This window comes from Grus americana, chromosome Z, assembly GCF_028858705.1.
Source record: "Grus americana isolate bGruAme1 chromosome Z, bGruAme1.mat, whole genome shotgun sequence".
Lineage (NCBI taxonomy): Eukaryota > Metazoa > Chordata > Aves > Gruiformes > Gruidae > Grus > Grus americana.
In genome coordinates, this window is record NC_072891.1 from 30,111,012 (window position 1) to 30,131,171 (window position 20,160).

At 45.7% G+C, this 20,160-nt stretch overlaps 1 protein-coding gene across 8 annotated transcripts in view; it reads left to right on the top strand.

Annotated features, from left to right (window-relative positions):
• The window catches only part of KANK1 (KN motif and ankyrin repeat domains 1), a 131,849-nt gene that overhangs the window by 103,077 nt on the left and 8,612 nt on the right, over positions 1 to 20,160 (top strand). For 6 of the 8 annotated variants that reach the window (XM_054810035.1, XM_054810037.1, XM_054810034.1 and 3 more), the window contains 5 exons: positions 1,154 to 3,808; positions 13,528 to 13,746; positions 14,558 to 14,666; positions 15,900 to 16,109; positions 18,125 to 18,212. In XM_054810035.1, the coding sequence (XP_054666010.1) occupies positions 1,154 to 3,808; positions 13,528 to 13,746; positions 14,558 to 14,666; positions 15,900 to 16,109; positions 18,125 to 18,212 (3,281 nt within the window). Of the gene's footprint in view, positions 1 to 64; positions 216 to 1,153; positions 3,809 to 13,527; positions 13,747 to 14,557; positions 14,667 to 15,899; positions 16,110 to 18,124; positions 18,213 to 20,160 lie in introns of those variants that run through there. The other 2 variants (XM_054810033.1, XM_054810040.1) reach the window with 2 other exon arrangements.

Below are 20,160 nucleotides of genomic sequence, written 5' to 3' on the forward strand. Positions count from 1 at the left end.
GGGCGGAGGGAAGGGAGGGCTGGCGGGGCTCGGCGGCGGAGCTGGTGTGCGCGGCCGGCCGCGGCTGGGCGGGTGCGGGCGGCTCTTCCTTATGGGGTGAAGAAGGAGAAAGCCGGGAGGGAGGCAGGGCTTCGGCGTGTGACACATGAAGCTGGGGCTGCCATACGTGGCTGGAAAATTTGCGGCGTGGGGGCAGAGGCATGTGGCTAATTCAGGTAACCGGAAAGCTGCCTTTTATTATTCCTCCAGCTTAGAACTCGCAACAGTCGTTTTTTCCTCCCCCCCCCCGCTTATGTTTTTTCAAGTGGGATGGGAGGAGCAGGTTGTATAGTAGTGCTGCGTATAAATACTCAGCCTAAGGAAGCCCAGCAGATCTGGTGAAGTTTTATTTAGATTGCTTTGGGGATAGGCAAGTCCTGTGTCTCTCCCTGGACGGGTCTTCCTCACGTACAAGGCGACAGTGGGGTTTGGGACCCTGCTGGAAGGGGGTCCCACTGCCTGTCTTGGTGCTGGGGGCTTCATGCAGTTTAAAATGAAAGAGGCAGAGGCACTGGTGGAAGTAACGTGAGCTGAGGTGAGAACAAACTGGTATTACTGCTCTTGTGGCAGCAGTTCCCAAAGCCATAAAACAACTGCAGATCTGTGTAAAGTCTAATGCCATCAGTTGCATAAGGAGCAGGGTCAGAGTTCCCATCGCCTGCTCGAACGGACACTTTAGAGAAGTTGCGTCTCCAGATGATTCGTGCGGTACGCTGAAATCCCGTGGTCTTTACGTGACAGCATAGTGTGTGTGAAAGCTAGGTGTGATGCGGGAAGGCTGGCGGGATTCGGGGAAGGACAGCTTTGAGCTACTAGCTCTGCCACTTCTGTGCCCCTTTGTTAACAGACTTTATCTCTGTGTGTGCATGTGTACACATTTACGTGGGTATGCACTTCTCAGCATTTGAAAACCTACTGATTAACTTTTTAAAAGTTAATCGGGATTTAGTGTTGAGGGTCAGTCAGCGGAAAGCTGGTCTGCTCGCTGAGCTGCAGCAGCAGTTTCTGCCTCCGGCGTGCTGTGAGCACCCATCTTTCTGCGTTTGTGTTTCAGTGCATAGTTTACTGAGACATAGTTTCTTTTCCAATTATGATTTTCTTTCTTCTTTTCCAGAAAAAGAGGAAGTTATTATAAATGGAGAAGATGAAAAAGAGCGGAAGGACCCCTATTTTGTGGAAACACCTTATGGCTACCAGCTAGACTTGGATTTTCTGAAGTACGTGGATGATATACAAAAGGGGAATACCATTAAGAAGCTAAACATCCAAAAGAAGAGGAAAGCCATACCAGCCTCGGTGGGTACCAAGAACTCTGGTGGCCAGTGCGGTGGCTGGACCTCCACGGAGTCTCTCTCTTCGTCGAACAGTGATGAGAACAAGCAGTCTTGTCTGGCAGCGAGGAGTCAAGTAACCTCGTCCGTCACTGCGAGACCCTCAGTTTCCTTTGAAGCATCTCCTTCCTATTTAACAGTCCCTGAGAGCAAGCAGCTTCCTCCTCCTTCCCCCCAGCCTCCTCGGCACAACCTCCATGTAACAAAGACCCTCATGGAAACGCGGAGGCGACTCGAGCAGGAGAGGATGATGCAGGTCATCCCTGGAGATGTCCGCAGACCCCGGCTTTCCAGCTTTGGTGGCATGGGCTCCACAAGCTCCCTCCCTGCTTTTGTGGGATCCGGCGGGTACGGTCACATGTCTCAGCAGCTGCAGAATGGGTATCAGGGGAACGGCGACTACGGCGCCTGCTTCAGCTCCTCCTTGGGCAGTTCCATTCGTCACAGCCCCATGAGCTCGGGAATATCCACGCCGGTCACCAATGTGAGCCCGGTGCATCTGCAGCACATCAGGGAGCAAATGGCAGTTGCACTCAAGCGTCTCAAGGAGCTTGAGGAGCAAGTCAAAACCATTCCTGTGCTGCAGGTCAAAATTTCAGTGCTGCAGGAAGAGAAAAGGCACATGATGGCCGAACTTAAAAACCAGAGGAAAGCCACTCAAAACGATACGTACGGTTTCAGAAAACGATCCTACAGTGCGGGAAATGCAGAGCAGTGGGAACACCTGTCTCAGGTGAGAAGAGGTGGAGAATTGTATATAGATTGTGAAGAAGAGGTGGAGAGTGTGGAGCAGAGCTCTCAGAGGATAGAAGAGTTCAGACAGCTGACTGCTGAGATGCAAGCCCTGGAGAAAAAAATCCAGGACAGCAACTATGAAAGTTCTGCAAACCTTCACATAAACAGAGAAAGCTTGACAAAAGAAACCCGATCTGTTGCTGTAGGTGCTGATGAGAACATGAACAATGTGGTTATATACAACAGATCTGCAAGGCAACACAGAGAAGTAGCTGTGGGGACAGAGAAAGAAATGAGAGAGTCTGGGGTTGGGGTGACAGAGGCCATGCTTGGCTTATCTACGGAGGTCGAGAAAGAGATAGAGCTTCAGCAGCAGACCATCGAAGCCCTTAAGGAGAAGATTTACAGACTAGAGGTTCAGTTAAAGGAAACCACCCATGACAGGGAAATGACCAAATTAAAACAGGAGCTGCAGGCGGCTGGGTCTAGGAAAAAAATGGATAAAGCCGTGATGGCTCAGCCCCGTGTCATCAGCCAGATGGTGGAGGCTGTTGTGCAAATGAGAGACCAGATGGTGGGAGACCATGTGGACGTCACCGATTCATCAGTGGGAGACCACCTGCAGATGAGCAGCGTTGGCACTTCCTGCAAACCTGCCATGCGGAGTGCGGCTGCGGGCCCCGAGCTGCTGATGAGCCGGTGGCTGGTGAGGGAGAGGGCAGAGGTGCGAGACCAGGGCACAGGGAGGTCCGTCGAGCTGCGTGATAAGGCAGTGGGTGCAGAGACGAGCGTCCGTGAGGCAGGCGTCAACACGGAGGAGTTGGCAGGCATGCCAAGCCCCCGCCAGACAGCGCGGTCGGTCGGAGCGGTGAGGTCTGTGGGCTGTGGGGATTGCTCGGTGGACGTGGTAGTTTGCACCCCCAAGGAGCACGTGTCCCGTGAAACGGCCACAGAGGCTGTGCGCAGGGCAGAGGCGACGGTAATGGCCATGCCTTCTATGGCTAGCCAGCAAACCAGCACCGCTTTGGAGATGGTGAGCCAGTGCACCAGCACAGAGACGGCCTCCCTGGCAGACTGCGGGACAAACACCTCTCTGAGCAGCTACGATAAACAGACCAACACGGAGAGTGTGGAGACACGGAATGTTGCAGTAGGAGATGGCCGGGTGAAGGACATTCATGCGTCTGCTAAAACACGTTCTGTTGGAGTGGGCACCTTGCTCTCTAGCCACCCTGGCTTTGAAAAGCCCTCTGCAATAAAAACCAAAGACTGTGGCGTTGGGCAGATAAACGTTCATGAGAACTACCTGGTTGGTCTTAAAATGAGGAGCATTGCCTGCGGACCCCCTCCGCTGCCGGTTGCACCAGCCGGCACCAGGAGCATCGGTGTCGGGGTAGAGTCTGTGTGTGAGCCGGTGAGCAGCCTGTTGGACAGCCCTCTGCCTCCGCCTGAGCTGAGGGTGGGCTTGGATCACTACATCGAGCGTGTGCAGAAGCTGCTGCAGGAACAGCAGATGCTGCTTGCTGAAAATTACAGTGAATTGGCAGAAGCCTTTGGGGAGCCCCACTCCCAGATTGGATCTCTCAATTCACAGCTCATCAGCACTCTCACCTCCATCAACTCCGTCATGAAATACGCCAGCACAGAGGAGCTGCGGAGCCTGGACCTTCAGAAGCAGTGCATGGAGAGAAGCTCCACGTCAGGTAAGCCCAGCGTCCAGGCATGTGTTTGGTCTGTTCCTTGCAAGGGCCACAAGTCACTCACCTGCTAAGCTCTCACTTAGTCTGGAAGCAAGCGTGTAATCCTCCCCGATGAAATGCAGAATATAATGTTGTTGCTAGACATGCCCGTTGGGTATTCTCTCCGGCCCACCGCTGGTAACTGAAAAACCAGAGGTGGTTTTACCTCTCTCAGATCAGCAGTCTCTGAAGGGCTTGATGATGATGGTGATGATGACCATGCAAAAGAGGTATCTAAAAGTATGCGGGGTTTGACTGCCATGCAAGTCCATTTTATAACTCCAAGAGTATTTGAGGTTAATGCCTCTGGGTTTAGAATTTTGTCCTTCCTTTAAACTTGGCGCGCAGTTTTTAACAACTACGGTGTCTGATTTGACGGAGTTGAAAGTCACATTCAGCGTCTGTATCAAGCTGACTTATTTCCACAGACGTTTCCTGGAATTTGTGGTGTTTCTTCCATTGCCTTCACTCCTTGTGCCTCTCAGCCAGAGCGAGCTGTGGGGTGCTTTCCCCATTCCAGCAGGGCTGATGGCTTTATAATAGGCAACTCCAGAGCACTTCACAGAAACCACATCTTGCATCTTCTCTGTTCCGGTAACTGTTTGTCCTAATCCCTAATTACAGCCTCATGTTTGAAAAGCATGAGCTGTAATTACTGCTGGAGGTTTTGGTGGCACTCAGGAAGGGCAAGAATTGGGATTTAAATACTCCTTGCATTTTATTTATTAACTTTAAAATCTATACAATTAATTTGAGGGATTTCTTTATTCCCTGGGGTAAAGTAGCTTACTTTATTATTTTTGGGTGTCTGATAGTCTAGTTTAAAACTTAGCCATTTTTCTAATACCTTATTGGTGAATCCTACCACATTTCTATTAAATTTCTAAATGTTGGCTTACTGGAAACCAATAAGTAATGCCCAACAGTGACTGTTAGATACCATTGTCTTGGTCCTGCCATACAGTGATTGAAACAAAGAGGTTAAGGAAATGGGAAAAACTTGTGCAAATTCATCTGTATCGAGGGTGCTGAATTGGAAAAAAAATCCTGAGTAAATACCATTTAATGTCAGCATAATATTATTGGTTAATGCACTGCTATATAAAGCTCTTGAGGCTTATTTACTGTCTTAAAATGTACCTATTTTTGTTAAAAGGCAGCTCGGTAAATCTGATTCTTTTCATTGTTCATGCACTAAATAGAACCATCCATTACATGAGCTGAAGTAAGAATTTTTGCTTCCCATAGTAAAGCAGTAAGCAACATTTATGTAGCAGTAAAGAAAACATATTATATCTTGTCTTCATACATGCAATATGATACTATATATGTGATATTATTATCTTTCTGGTATGCACTTTATATGTTGGGTTTCTGACAAGTAATGATACTATAATAATAAGAGTATCTAGCAGACATCAAAAGTGTCCTTAAAAACAGTGAACCAGAATTTTTACTAGCTGTAAATCCTCAATTCCTTTCCCTGCTTTTACTGCACAGTATCAAATGTGTAGTCTAGAGACTTGAAAGTATTTAGACACAGGTGGAGCAATGGATCATATTTTACGGAAGATGTTCCTGCTGGGATTCAGATTTCACATTCTTGATAAAAATATTTTGGAATAATTTTATTTTAACTTGTAATGCCATTATCTTTAGCGGTGGATGCTTAGTGTGAAATCTCTTTATTTTTAGTCCCTGTTGAGAACTGCATGCCAGGACTGCGTGCATAAATCAGGCTCTGGGCTATAACATTTTAGACCCACGGAGAATTAGAGTGGGAAAGAGGTCATAAGCTTGAAATGTTTCCCCTTCTTTTTCTATTAATTTCAAAAATACTGTCTTTACTGCATTTATCTGTGAGTCCTGCTGCCTGTTTATGTGGTTTTACAAATCAGGTGTTACTTTTTTCTGTAAAAGGCTTTTTGCTGAATGAAGCACTAACTTAAATAATTCTGTAAGCACTGGAACTAATAAAGCCTTTTTTTTTTCCATGCCTCAGTATCTCATGGTAGCTTGTGAGCTCTTAAAAAGTCTTTCCTCACTTTAGGTCTCTTGGATGTAGCTTTTCGGGTGCCTTGTGTGTTAACTCAACCAGCAGTATCCCTTTCTCCAGACCTGGCATCTCAGCCTGATTTCTCTAAAGCTTGTATAAATACAAAAATCCTTCAGAGCACAGAGTCTCTAGTCAGGTTTGGTTAAAAAGAGGAGTCGGGTTTAAGTTATTGAAAGAAGCATGACCTCGCAAGCCTCAGTTTCTTATGAAAACAGGCTGAAAATACAGGCAGGAGCATCTGCTTTCAGATTAGCAGCAATAGGGTCATCTTTAATATTTTATTCAAAGAGCATCCTTAGTAAGTGCCTCTTAGAGGCCAGCTCCTTTTAGGGCAAAAATACCTGAGCTGGCTTTGAGGCGTGTGGTTTGGGTACCAGTTTGCCATGCTAAAGTGTTAGTGGTCCACACTGCTTCTGATACCTGTGGTAGCACATGAGCCCAATTCTCAGCTTTACCCATTCTTCTCCCTGCTAGTGCTGGGTGGATGGGGGGGTGCTGGGGGGATGTCTGCGGTCTCACAGCCCACGAGTGGCAGGCGATGCGGATGCAGGCAGGAGAGCTGGAGCCTGCTGAGGAGGATGCAGGCTGGCTTGGCAGCTGTCATCCTTAAACGCGAGGCAAGCTCACCTCTGAGATGATCTCTGAACTGGGTCTATTAGCAACTAGCATATTGTGTGTTGCAAAATAAACACCTCCACTTCCGTAACTAAGCAACCCCTATTTACATATGAGTATCTTTCAGAAGCCCTAGTGGCGTCAGGGAAATTGAACCCGCTGGTCAGACAAGCCGATTTCCACCCCGCAAAGTTGTGTTAGCCAACATCGGCGCCCTTTCTGTGTCCAGCTGGATTGTATGGGTGTGGGTGACAAACCTAGACGCTAAGTGATCCTTATTCTTAGATCAGAAACGTACAGGAGCATTAAGAGGGGCAAGCGCATTCAGGTTCTCCATTTATCGTCACTGAACTTTTGAGAAGTTTCAGAAAATTCCATCTGGATGCACGTGTGATGCATTTTGCAAAGTGTCAGCCACTTGTAGAGGTTTTAATTACATAGACTTTTCACAAGTCTTGTAGATGGATGTTTCTCACAGGCGAGGAGTTTGCAAGGGTGGTATTTAAAAACAACTGCTCTACCGTTGTCCTCAAAAATTACCTGAGCGTATTTGACCTGAAAATGCATGGTTATTTTGTCTCAGTGATCTTTGGAGTATCAGTTTTACAATTGTTTTTTGGAGCAATCCTGACTGAGCACCCCAGTGGAAGCATTACATTAATCCTCATGAGGAAGACTTGAGGGAGTGGAAGGAAGTGGGAAGCAAATGGTGTCAGAAAGTCTCGGGGGTTAGGAAGACAAGATGTACCATCTGGTGGAAAGACCCTTCAAGGTTTTCAACTCTTTCACCCAGAGCTGGAACAGCGGACTGGGAGATGATGGAAGGACCAAAGGAATGATGGTGGTGGTGCGAGATGCCTTTGGTTATCCAAAGCTGGTGTGTAGGACTTATGAGGTCTTGTGGCCATGGTTGTCTCTCTCTGTGTTGTCATTCATAATGCAGAATCAGTGGGGACTTGGAAAAAGCTGTTTTCTCTTTACAGCTATTCTGTTTGACAAAGTTTGTAGCCTTTTATCTCAAAGACTGTGTAGCTTGATGGATTGGTAGCCCCCCTCCTGTCAGCATGGGCCATGCTAGTGCAGCTGAAGACTTGAGGCTTGCCTGAGGCTCAGGAGCTGGTGCTGTTCGAGGCATGTCGGTGAACCCTGCAAAGCTGTGGGCTGCTACAAATCACACTGGTTGTCTACATCTAGCAAGTGAATGAAGCCCTTCGCTTCAACTCTGCCACAGATGCGTGCCTTACACAAGCAAGCACGTCTGTACAGAAACTTAACCTGGCGTTAATCTGTACAGATGTGCTTGTTTGTGTAACAAACAGGATCCATCCGTCTCTCTGCTGGGGAGAGGGTGATTGACCTACATGAAGCATTTTTAATATTCTTTGGAAGATGGTGCATCTGTGTGCCAGATGAGTACTGTTTATTCAGGTGTGTCTGGCTGGCATCTCAAAGAATACAGTGCCTCTTCTGCATTTTTCGTATGGGAGGTGGTTCTATTGATCTGCTAGTTGTAACAACATATGAGGCTCAAGTGTCTATGTCATTTGAAAATGGTAGCGACCTCTATATTAGGATGTGAGGCATTTAGCTGGGTTTTTTTGTTTTAAATACACGTCCCGTTATATGAGAAGAGAAGCAGAGACCTGGTCAGTAATTGTCGTATAAAGACATTATTCAAGTGCATCTCCATAAACCTCTTTAAAGAGGTTTGACATACCTTCCCCACTCATGTGTTAACACAAGCTTATTATTGTTGTTGTTATTATTACCATTAGAATATTTGCTGTTTTCATTCTGTGGTAGCACTACATGGAGTGTTTGAAGGCTGCTCTATCTCCTCATTTCTGCTTCAGTTAATAGAGAGTATAACTTGCCACGGTATAAATAATTTTTTTCTTTCAAATCTATTGCTGCTTAGAGTGGCAAGCTCCAGCCTGCTTGTTTGTCTGTTGAAGTGACTTTGGTAAAACCCCAGTTTCCTCTGTGATGTTCAGGCACTGAGTTTTGTTCAAGGTTCAGTTCCCATGGTAATAGGCACACCTATGAATATTTAACGGCAGAATATGTCCTTTTTTCCAAGAAAGTGGTGGTGTATTTCAGCAACAGTAAAGCATCAGCTGAGCAGATCAACTCCTCATAAATGAGAAAGAAAGAAAAGCTCTGAGCTGACCTTCCTGCTGTGCCCAGCATCATGAGATGCTTTGATCCATCACTCATCAGGGAAATTAAGGATGGCTTTCACCAAGCTTCACATGCAGTTGTCTTGGAAAAGAAAGCATTTCATAAATAAGATGATAAGGTGCTTCACAGATGTGTCGGTTTTTGTGCTCCATCTTGTTCAATTAAAGAAATTGGTTTTGACTTCCAGTTTCAACAAACTGGCTTCACAAGCTACTTTGGGGATGGAAAGCAGCTTCGCAACACAAAGAAAATGGTTAAAGCGAGAGTGAAAATTAAGTTAATTCTTGCAATCCTGTTAAAGGAGCCGTCCTGTTAAGAGGACCATTTTCCCTGGAGCCAAGTGGTAGTTGGAACATTTATCTATGCCTGGGCCCCAAGTAAATCTGGCTTCTGTCAGTTTATCATATAAATAGTTCATGTGTGGCAATTTTTTGTTCTTGAAATTTTAAATTCAGTGACTTTTAACCTGGAATGTCTCAAAAGCACCTTTTAAAATGAAACTACGCTTAGTCTTCTGAAAGTTAATACATTTATCAGATGGATGAGTTAACATTTGCAATGATTGAGATTTAAACGTAACGTTTGGTCATCACTGCCTTTTTATTTACCTTAGTAGAATAGGGTTTCCTTTTCTTCAGTAGTTCTGATGCATAGACCAAATGGAAATCAAAATTATTTATATAAAAAAATAACTTTTTAAGGTTTAAGACCACTGGAGAAGACTTTGTGTTCTTCAGTTACAGTAATTTCATAGGAAGCTTACTGCTACCATGAAGAAATCGTGCAGTGTGAAATAAAAGTATTCCCTTGCTGTATATGCTCCAGACAACATTTATGCACTTTAATAGGGAGTGTGTAAATTGTATCATTGGCTGTTATAAACATATTGTGCAAATAAATGCTTACACTGATCAACAGGTTAAAAATAAAATCTCTCTGCAGCTACCACATAGGCAACAAGCTCGTGCCCTTTTTTTAGCTAGAAGCCTGTGATGTTCCAGCCAGAGAGTTAGGTTCTCATCCTGATGGTATTTAATTCCCCTGGCCTCATTTGCACTTCTCTTGACTTCCAGTGATATAAAAGTATTGTCAAGCTAAATTGTTTTTATAGTAATACTTAGGTTTGCTTCATTCAGACTAAATGGAATTTTTCAAGGCCAGACTTACATTATCACGAGTTCAGCACAAATGTGGGGAAAAAACACTGTTTAAAACTCACTCAGTGAGTTCTCTGAACCAACTTACTATATGACTACTTATGTTCTCATAAATGGAAGAGAAGGTCTGCAGTTAGGAAGGGAAATAGCATCTTAATAACAAAAAACAGTTTTTATAGGTGCCAGAAGTGATGCTGACATTTTGCTGTCACTCTGGTTTAAATGGGTGAGATTTTCAAAAGGAGCACAAGTGATACAGGAGATGCGGTTCCTTCTGAACAATTAAAAACAGGTGCTCTCATTCCCTCCAGCCACTGGGGCTAAAGCACTGAAGATGCTTCAGTCACTTGTTTCCCTCTGAAATTGGTAAGAGTAGCTTTCTGCATAGGGGTTTACGAACAGTTGAAGTCTGTAAGTTTTTTGTTTCACCTTACTGTACTTCCACTTCTAAATTACTCGTGAACTTTTCCATGATCCCCTACTATATTGCAAAATACATGGTAGAAATTCCTGCCAGCTCCATGCTGAGGTTAGCTACACTGTACTAGTACTTAGAAACTTAGGTCAAGTTTGCATTATTTCCCCACAGTAAACTAACAGAAATCAGCGGGGTGAGCCTACCCGAGCGGCTCTGCCTGGAGGCAGTGGCTGGCCAAGCGTTGAACCTGTTGGCTGATTTACTGTCAGCGTTGTGCATCGTGACCTGGTGTCAGTGAGAAGGATTCTGGGCAAGCATACTTGAGATCTGTGTGAGGCGAGGTGAAAAGTCTATTTTAAGGTCTGGGTAGACTGGTAGTGATCTTCAGCCAGGGTTTCACTTCCACCCGCGGGAAGCTCGCAGCACCTCCAGCCCTTGCAGACTTGTTGGAGGAAGAGGGACTTGGCTCATTCAGCTTTTTGGTTTGAGCAGCAGTTGATTAATGTGTTAAATCATTGACCATAGTGTTGGGTAGCACTGCTGCTTCCTTCATCCATTTTTCCAAGTGATTTGCACTAGGTTGCTGCTCTCCAAGCATCTTTATGTTGGCTGTCTTGTAAAGGGGAAGGCCTGAGAGCTGAGGTTAAATGCTAATTAACGGCTTGCAGCACTAATGCTGTGTTGGGCCCAAAGCTGCCTTTCCTTGACCCTTGGGTACAGTAGACACAGTGAGTGCAGACAGCTGTGTTGGGGGATTGAGTGTACTCACCTGTTTGTCTAATGTGCACTTATCTGTTGTGTGCTTGTCCTCAAGCCTTGATGTCATCCTTTTTTGTCAGGTGCTGGGGGCTGAGTAGGACACCTTTTCTCCATTTGAAGGCATGGACAACATGCCCCACATCCCGAACTGAGTGTGGTGCTTCTCAGCCACTGAGGGATGAACCAGAAGCAGGAACCTGCTGAGATGATGTTGCGTTGGTGGCAAGTTTAGCTAGGAGAGCGGCTGTGAGGCAGGGGAGAAAAGCCTGCTACTGTCCTTCTCCTTTCTCCCTGCCCTACCCTGCAGCTCCCTTGCCAGCCGTGTCCCAGGGCAGAAGTTCAGCTTCTGGCTTGGGGGGCTGAGCGTTGCTGAAGGGGGGTGACAGGGTGCACCAAGGTGCCGTCTGTTCTGGTCAGGCAGGACCCCCGCTCTGCCCTGCCAGAGCCCTGCCGGCTGCCCTCAGCTCCGCCACGCACCATCCCACCCATGTCCCCAGGACATGCTGCCGTTGTCACAGCTGCTTCCAGAGGAGGACTGTGAAGCCTGGCAGAGGACGGAGAGACTTCAGCTGACAGTAAACACGGGCAGCTTGGGAGGCTTTGCATATCTCCGCTGCTTCAGAGCAGGTTTCCTCCACTCCCTCCTCGTGTCCTTGGCGGCGAGGCTGGAGCAGAAGGGGTGACCTGGTAAAACCAGCCCAGGCACCACCAGCAGCTGCAGCTGGAAGCTGTTAGTCCGTTCAGTACTCTCTAATTGTAGCTGTCACTGCTCCAAGCAAGTGCAGGGAGAGGCAGTTTCCTTGTTTTTCAGCTGAGGGAGTTTAAAAATCACTATTTTTGGCTCAGCGCTCCATCACCTTGGCAGCCCTCTTCTCCTCGGCTGGTGGATGAGGGATGGTGCTCGCTGTTGGGAAGAGACCCGACTGAAGTCAGTCACCACTGCGAAGCGAGGAGAGAGGGGGCAGCAAGGGCAGGACTTCCCTGTTGATTTCCACGGGTGCCTGTTTTGTCCCAAGCACACAGGCGCGTCTCTAGAGGGGTTGCTTCTGCATGGGGGGACACTGGGATGCCGCCTTCACCCCCTGCTTCCCTGAGAGGGCAGAATCTTTTTGGCTATACCCGTAGTGACACGTCTGCCAATACCCTGCCGTGTGCCTTTCCTGGCAGGCGGCTTTCCCCTGTGGCTTGGAGAAGCCGTAAGCAACGGTGGAAGTGGGCAGTAGGTCTCGTTGCTGGAGAAGGCACCCTGGAAATGCATGTGGGGCGAGGCTCGGGTGGGAACGGGAGCAAAGAGGAGGAAGCTGCTGGGAAGTGACAACGTTTGGAAAAATCAGCTTCATTATGTCCTGTTATAGGGGAAAAAAAACCCCACAAAACTGAGGTGAAGCAGGAAGGGGAAGAGCAGGAAGAGCAGGAAAGATGTCTGCTGTATTTCTAAAAGTATTTGGAATTTACCTTACTACAATATGTTAGCATGCCCCTCATCTATTTGAATGAGGCTGTGCCTTAATTCTTGATAAATACAAAGAAAAAAAAAGGTGGAGGCAGAAGTGATTGAAGCAAGCTTTGAACGAAAGAAGTGATAGTGTTTAAAGTAAATTAAACATTATCTTTTCTTTTCTTGAAATGCTAGCAAGATTACTTAAGGAAGAATGTGTGTGTAAAACCCCAGTGTGTTCCACAAACAAAAGCATTTGTGCAGCTTTTAGAGCAGTCGTAATAGCTCAGCTGGAGGAACTCCAGGGGAATCTGTAAAAGTCTGTGAGTAATTAGCACTGCCTTTTAAATACACAAAGGGAAAAAAATGAGTGGATGCCAGCAAATCAGGAAAAAAAGAATATAACCCAAACATTTGGAATTTGATTTAAATACAACTACTAGCTCAGTAGAATCCTGTCCAAAAAAAAAAAAAAAAAGCAGTGGGTGGGAGTTTATTGCAGTTGTCTCAGTAACAGGGTATGTAAGTATATAACTTTAAGAATGAGTGGAATGATGGCAAAAAGGAAAGTTTCCTGAAAAGCTTCTGCTTTCATGGAAAGTGCCATTTCTTTAAAAAAGTAAGATTAAAAGGGTACTGCTCTTGCAGAAGGAAGGTGCAGAGCCCGTGAACATGCTCTTCAGGCACCTCAGCGAGGAGCAGCTTGGCAAGTCCCCCCAGAGCCAGGGTGGCAGGAGCTGGGGTCACTGCAGGTGCTGAAAGAGAAGGAAAAGGAAGAAGCACTCTTTTCATCCATTTTAAAGCAAATATCTTTGTAGGTTTCCTTTGTGTTTTATGTTTTCATGGAAAGAAAAACTCACTGCTTGCTTTTTTTTTTTTGTGTGTGTGCTTTCCGAAAACCATCACGCCCTTTTCCTATTGGATCCTCACTCAGAAAAGAGAATTGTAGAGCACAAGTGTTGCCCTTCCCCCCCCACAACCTCCCGCCCTGTTGATCACAATGTTGACGGAAATGTTTTGGCGTGACTACTCCATGATGCCTACTGTCTTCTCTGGCAGGTGCTACTTTGGAGTACATCCCTCACGGCCAACTTGCAAACGCTCACTTAACTTCAAATTTGCGAACGCTGAAATTGGAGCAGGAGGTTGTGCCTGCTCAGGAGGAGAGGAAGACTCCCCTGGTGGAAGCCGTTCGGGGCAGGAAGTCTTTTTCTTCTCAGGACAAAACTCTCGCTCCAATTAACCTGACAGATGACCAGCTTGCCTCTGGCCTCTATGGTAATAACTGGCTCACATTCACCTTTCATCGTGCTGATGGAGTTTGAATATGAAATACAGTTAAAGGAGCTTGTCAGGGTTCTCAAAATTGCGAAAGCGGGAAAAGATGCAGCTGTGGGGAAAGTCACAGTGTGAGACCCTGTGTCTGCAGATAGGGGTTAGTTGTTGCGTGGCAGAATGTAGCGCATCACTGAAGTGCCACGTAAAGAAGAAAAATATACTGAAAGAGAAGGGGTTAATAGAACATACTATTTTTTTTTGGCAAACCTAAATTTGTATGAGCGTTTTACCTGTCTTATGCTTAGAGAATGGTTTAAAAGTTGTTTCGGTGAATACTAAAAGACCAGCCTTGATTGAACCTCCCCACCCTGTTGAATAGGTTATTGTTAAATGTGCCGTCTGTACTAATGTATTAGTTCTGGCAGTGAGCTGCTGTCATCTGATAACAAGAATTAAGATTTTCTTAATAGAGTAACCCATTTCAACATTAGAAGTCTTTCACAGATAGCAAAGAAGAAAAAAAGCACGTGTCTTAAAGTTTTCTAAAGCATCATAAAGATTAGCAGCATGTTGGAATATGGGAAAGTTAGGCTAAACTAGTTTTCTGTTTTCAGAGTTGGTTTTGGAAGCATTCTTCTATATTTCCAATGTGCCTCTCACACCATGACTGTATGTATAAAAAGATTGGAAAGCACAGCTTCAGTTGGTAAATTAAACAAAAAGCTGTTTTGAAAAATTGTCTAAAGCTGCTGCAGTCAAGGCTGTGTACAGATTTGTATTGATGCATGTACTTTGCCTCCCTTTTCAACAGTATGTACTAGTAATGATAACACACTCAAATCTATCATGAAGAAAAGGGACGGGAAAAAGGATTTGAGCAACACCAAGAAGAACCTGCAGTTTGTTGGCATTAATGGCGGGTAAGAGACCTGTCTCCAAAAAAATCTGTCATTGTAGCATTTTCACGGTGGGAAGGAAGGGAGGAACCCAGGAGCTCATGCATAGCTTTTGCCTGTCCTTCAGGCTGAGGTGCATGTGCTGAGTTTAAGGATCCGGAGGGAAGAACGAAAGAGATGAGCTCATCTGAATTCTCTGTGAACCTTTTGTGCTTGCAAGTCATAAGTGGCATCAGTCTCAAGTACCTGTAGATTAGGTTGCTGCCAGATTTAACACTGGAAATTAAAAAAACTCAAAGAGCCGTGGGAACGTTTCTCAGGCGATATTTTAGTAAGGAAAACTTTAATACATCTTTGGCAACTGACAAGCATGGCATTGTGCTGTTGAACAATACAGCAAGAGATGGCGTTACCTAAGAATTAACTTCTGGCTTTGCACTAGATTAATACAGAAACTTTGCTACACAAATACAGAAAACAGTATGGAAAAGTATATTCTTTTAAAATACTACTCTTGCAGAATGTTGCAAAGAACTTTAAAGTGGTTTCACCACACTGTTTTTATGTAGCTTTTCTAGCCCTTTCCTCAGATTGATTTTTCTTTACAATTAGTTTTTCTGCACAATGCCATGTGCAGTATATAGCCTAAATATCGCAATTACTTCATTTCATACATATTGGCTAAAGTGTTATTACTTACAGTGGGGAAACGTTATCACACATAAATCACTGCTGTACATTAGAAGAATGGGCTTAGTACATTAATTCATCAGCTGTTGAAGTTCATGACATAAGGCAGTTCACTAGAATCAGCATTATAATTGCCCAAATCACTTATATTTCACTTAAAATATCAAAATGCTTTGGATTGTCACAGGAAAAAATGTTAAAATTGTGGCTGTTGTATTTAGACAGGTTTGTTAGCTTCCCTGCATATATCTGCCTAGTAAGGCAACAACACAATTTACTCTGAACAAAGTAATTTCATTTTGGGGCTAAGCAAGGTCTGACAGTGTGTTAAGACTTCTGTTTAAAAAAGATGGTTGTTCTTTCCTTACACGCTGTGCGTATAATAATCGCCATGTCAGTTGGCAGTGATGCTGAATTCAGTGAGTAGCAAAGTTCTCTGAGTAGAAAACAGGAGGACTGAGCCTTTGCAAGACTTTTTTCAACTTGCACCAGCGCAGGCAGGTACTGCCTGCTGCTGAATGGTGCTGAGCAAGCACCCCTGCCCCTGCTTGTTCTCCCCCCTCCCAGGTACGAGACGACGTCCAGCGACGACTCCAGCTCTGAGGAGAGCTCCTCCTCGGATTCAGAGGAGGAGTGCGAGGGCCACGAGTACCCCCATGACCGGCACACGGAGGAGGGGCAGCCCGTGCCCTGCACCTCGGAGGTCTGCGCCATGGGGGCAGAGAAGGACAGCCTGCCCCAGGAGTGCGAGGCCGAGGAGGTGGAAATCAGAGAGAGGTAGGCTGCTCGCCCTTTCCTGAGCACCTCTGAGGGGGTTACCGCTGTCTCGTTGCACGGTGCGAGACGTGGGCTGTGCCCATGCTGGTGCAGAAGGCACCAGCCCCCATCGCTGCTCGACTGCTGCCCACTTCCCTCCTCCTCGAGTGGGTAACCAGAGGTGGTTTTGTGGCAAAACGACTGTGTGCGCGAGTGGGTAGAAGGTCTCAGACGGTGTCCATTCCAGCGGCTGACCCCAGTGGCTTTAAATTGTCCAGAGCCAGGTGGCTCCGCACCAGCAGAGGCTCTGCCAGGTCACAGACAGCACTCGTTTGCGAGCAGGCAATGCCTTGTTAACAGCCCGGTCTGTAAAACAGTAAGTAAGCAAGCAAATGAGTCTTGAACCATGCACATCAAGTCAGAAGCCTGCTGGAAGCGCATCTTCCATTTGCACCTTCCACAGCATCTCAACTGTGGCTGGTACTGCTCAGTAAGATGGTGGGGTACAGCAGCAAGGAGGTTGTCCAACCCTGAGATCATATATTTCATATGGATCGTATATTATCATATACTTTAAGGCCACCATCATGCACTTGTTCAGCATTTCATGTCTAAGTTGCTTTTCAGATTGCTGGTAATGAGCTGTGTAAGGTAGCATTTGACAGGGAGGGTTGTTTTGGGGGTTTTTTTGGCACATGGAAAGCAGCAGTGTGGTGAGTTTTCGCCGATTCTTGGTGAGTGAATGGACAAAAGCAAATATAAACATAGATCGTGAAGGGACATTTTGTAGATGCTGGGTTTGACAGATGTTTACAAGTGTGCTAGCTTGGAAAATTATGGAAGTGGAATAAAAACAGTAAAAAAGCTAAGACAAAACTAATGTCATGTTTCACTGGAGATACAGCTTAGCATCAAACTTATCTGTAATTATCAACTATTAAATAAAAGAGATGCAGAAATTTATAATTAAGGGCTATTCATAGGCCTTGGAGCCATGAGTTTTAAAGTGCCCTGAGCTTGCTTTATACAGTACTGTGGCCTGTTATTTTACAGGCTGCACAAAAGGATGGGCAGTTTCTCAAAGGTACTCTCTAACTTAGATTTACCCTAGCAAGAGGTGGTGGTGAAGAGGGGCAGCAGGACAACAGATAGCCAGGTGAACTTGAGGAGCATGGCTCTTTGCAAGCTGGCTGCCCTGGCAGTGCCCTTCGAGGGAAGAGGGTACATGGCCACCTGGTACCGAGCATGGTCCATTCGATGGTGGAGCATTTCATTGCTCTGGAAGCACCAGCAGCTGACTTGTAACCCTGGGAGGCTAAAATGCCTGCCTTACACATGAGCGTGTTAGCCTCTCTGCTTTTTCGGAGAATTTTCCTGGGAAATTGCCATTATCCTCTGTGGTAGGTTGTAGGCAGAGGTGGTTGGCCACAGCCTGCCGCGCCATGTGGCATGGGCATGGGACTTCGTATTTTCACCTGTTCCCTGAGTTTTGAAATTTGTGGTGGAAAGGGGGTAGAAGTGAAAACATGAAGGGAGACTGCAGAAAGAGAGTAAATTTCCAGAGTGGATGGGATGAGAACAGCTGGGAATAAATGGGAGCTGGCAGGAAGGCACCGCCTGCGCCCTTTCCCACCAGTTAATTCTGTCACAACTATCGGCATTTCCTCTTGTTCATCAAGTAGTCAAAGCACAGAGTATATAATACATGCTCTGCAGTTGTACAGCAGTAGGTGAGAATTTCCACTAGAAGGATTGCCAAGTGTAAAGCACAGAAGAGATGGGTCGCCTGCTTTCCGTTCCCGCTGCTCTTCCCACCTACATCTGGGAAACACGTTTTTCCTCCTCGCAGCGGCTCCTCTCACTGTGGAGGGAGTCCCCATGCAGAAGAGCTGCCAGAGCAGATTCTGCGTTGCAGCAAGCCGATGGCTTGCCTGGAAACACTCATTCCCACGTGACTTTCAGAAAGGTAAATGTTTCTACGCTGAAATGCCAAGAGAAAAAATGAAACATGCTGTGTGTTCTGCTGTCTCCCTCAGATATGAACTAAGTGAAAAGATGCTTTCTGCCTGTCACCTGCTGAGAAACAACATTGATGACCCTAAGGCATTGACCAACAAAGACGTGGTAAGCAATGCAGGGCAAAATTCTCTCTGAGCTGCAACAGAAAAACTTTATGGAGGGATAACCTCTGGTTTTGCAGGACCAGCTAGGCAGAGGAGATTTCATTTTTCCTGGAGACTCACAAAGTGCTTTTTCTATCAGGAGACTTCTGTCAAGAGAATGTACTTGTGCTTTGTCTGCTGGGGTGTTGTGGTCCCAAGGCACGCACATAAAAATAGTAACATGAAAGCGCAGTTTCAACACATCCGTGCATTCCTGTGTTATTTATGTAAGTGTTGCTTTAGCACTGCTGTGGGCGGCTCTCAGGCCTTGCCTTAAGAGACTGCATGGGGTGAGGAGCCTGTTGCTTCCCATGACAAAAGCTCAGTCTGTTCCGAATCTGCACGTGCCCTGCCTCCTAAGCACAGGGACACTGCTTCTGTCCCGCTTACTGTGCTGGTAGCTTTTATCAGTGCAGCAGGGAATAAGGAGGATTCATTGTTAAAACTTGGTCTCAAGAAAAAAAAGTTGTATTTGCTTCATATAGGAGTTGCCTATATGCCTTATATAGGAATTGCCTGTGCTACTTTGTGAGAGCAATCTGAAAGCAAAGGAACACCACTTAGTGATATAAAATTGAATTTCACATTTGTTACAGTTGTGCGGTGATGTAAAAGGCAACAATCCAGTGCCAGTCTCCTCTATGGTGCAACATCTGTAGCTTCTTAAAGACAATAATACTGTGTAAGACACAGATACAAATATTGTCTGTGTCCAGTTCTGACATGTGTGGGCCAGGGAATGTTTTGAAAGGTTGTTTAATACAGTTGTGACAGGGCGTTTTTTAATCCTGTGTCAGTCCTTCAGGAGTAGTTCAGGCATTCAAACAACAAAAGCTTCAGGCCCAGTCAGAGTTGAAAGTGTCAAAAATGGCATAACCAGGTGATAATCTCTGCCTTGGAAGTACAATTTGAATTTACATGTTTCTTTCTTGTGCTTGAAGTGTTTGCCAGCACAAGTGGTGCTTTGTAGCTGGGAACTGCAGGCTAATCAGCTCTTGTTCTCTGTCAGCTGATAAAGAAATCTTGTCCAAAAAGGGTAAACTTCAGTATAGCTAGGGATCCGAATGAATTGTCCCAGCCTCTTCCAACACACTCGTCTCTTGTAGCTGCTGTTTACACCAGAAAGAGCTGCAGACTGTTCCTTTTGGGATGTGATGGATCACTTGAATTAAAAAAGCGTACCATTTACTTAATAATGCATGTGATACTGTGACTGTAAAAATAATTTCTTAGTGGTATTTTGCACTCAGTAGTGCCTAAAATAAAAAAAATATTTATATTGTGTCACTTTATGACCACTTCTGTGTTTCAAGTCTGTATGTTCACAATATGCGTGGTCTCTTAACTCAAATGGTTGGACCTTGTAAGTTTTTATTATAGTAGTACTAATGTCGAATATTCTGTACATATGTGTAGGTAGTACAGATATATATGTAGTACTGATGCGTATAGAATATTCTCCCTTTACCAGACATGGGCCCCCTCTAGAGCTACTGGTACAGGTCCTCTGTGTTTTCCCTAGAGGCTAGAGAAGTGTGCTGAGTGTCTTCTCTGCAAAATCGTCCTTGAACTTACTGGCCACTTTGCAGGTCGGGGTTTATGGGAAGAGAAGAAGGACATGGTGGTCCTTCCAGGTCAGAGAAATTGTCTCAGAAAGTCAGAGCTGGCAGTGACTGCAGGAGCCCCCTTGGCTCACAGCTAGATCTGCTCTACCTACGTTGTTCCCAGCAGACAGATATCTGGCCCGAGAGTTTCCTACCCTCCACCCTCAGTCCATACCAATGGTTCATCCTGAATGTCTAACCTGCATCTTCTCATTGCTGCTGAAATCCCTTCCTATGACAGCCATCCATCCTGCAGGTGAAGAACAAGTTCTCTTTTCTGACAGCAACAGCCTTTTGCACTGTGAA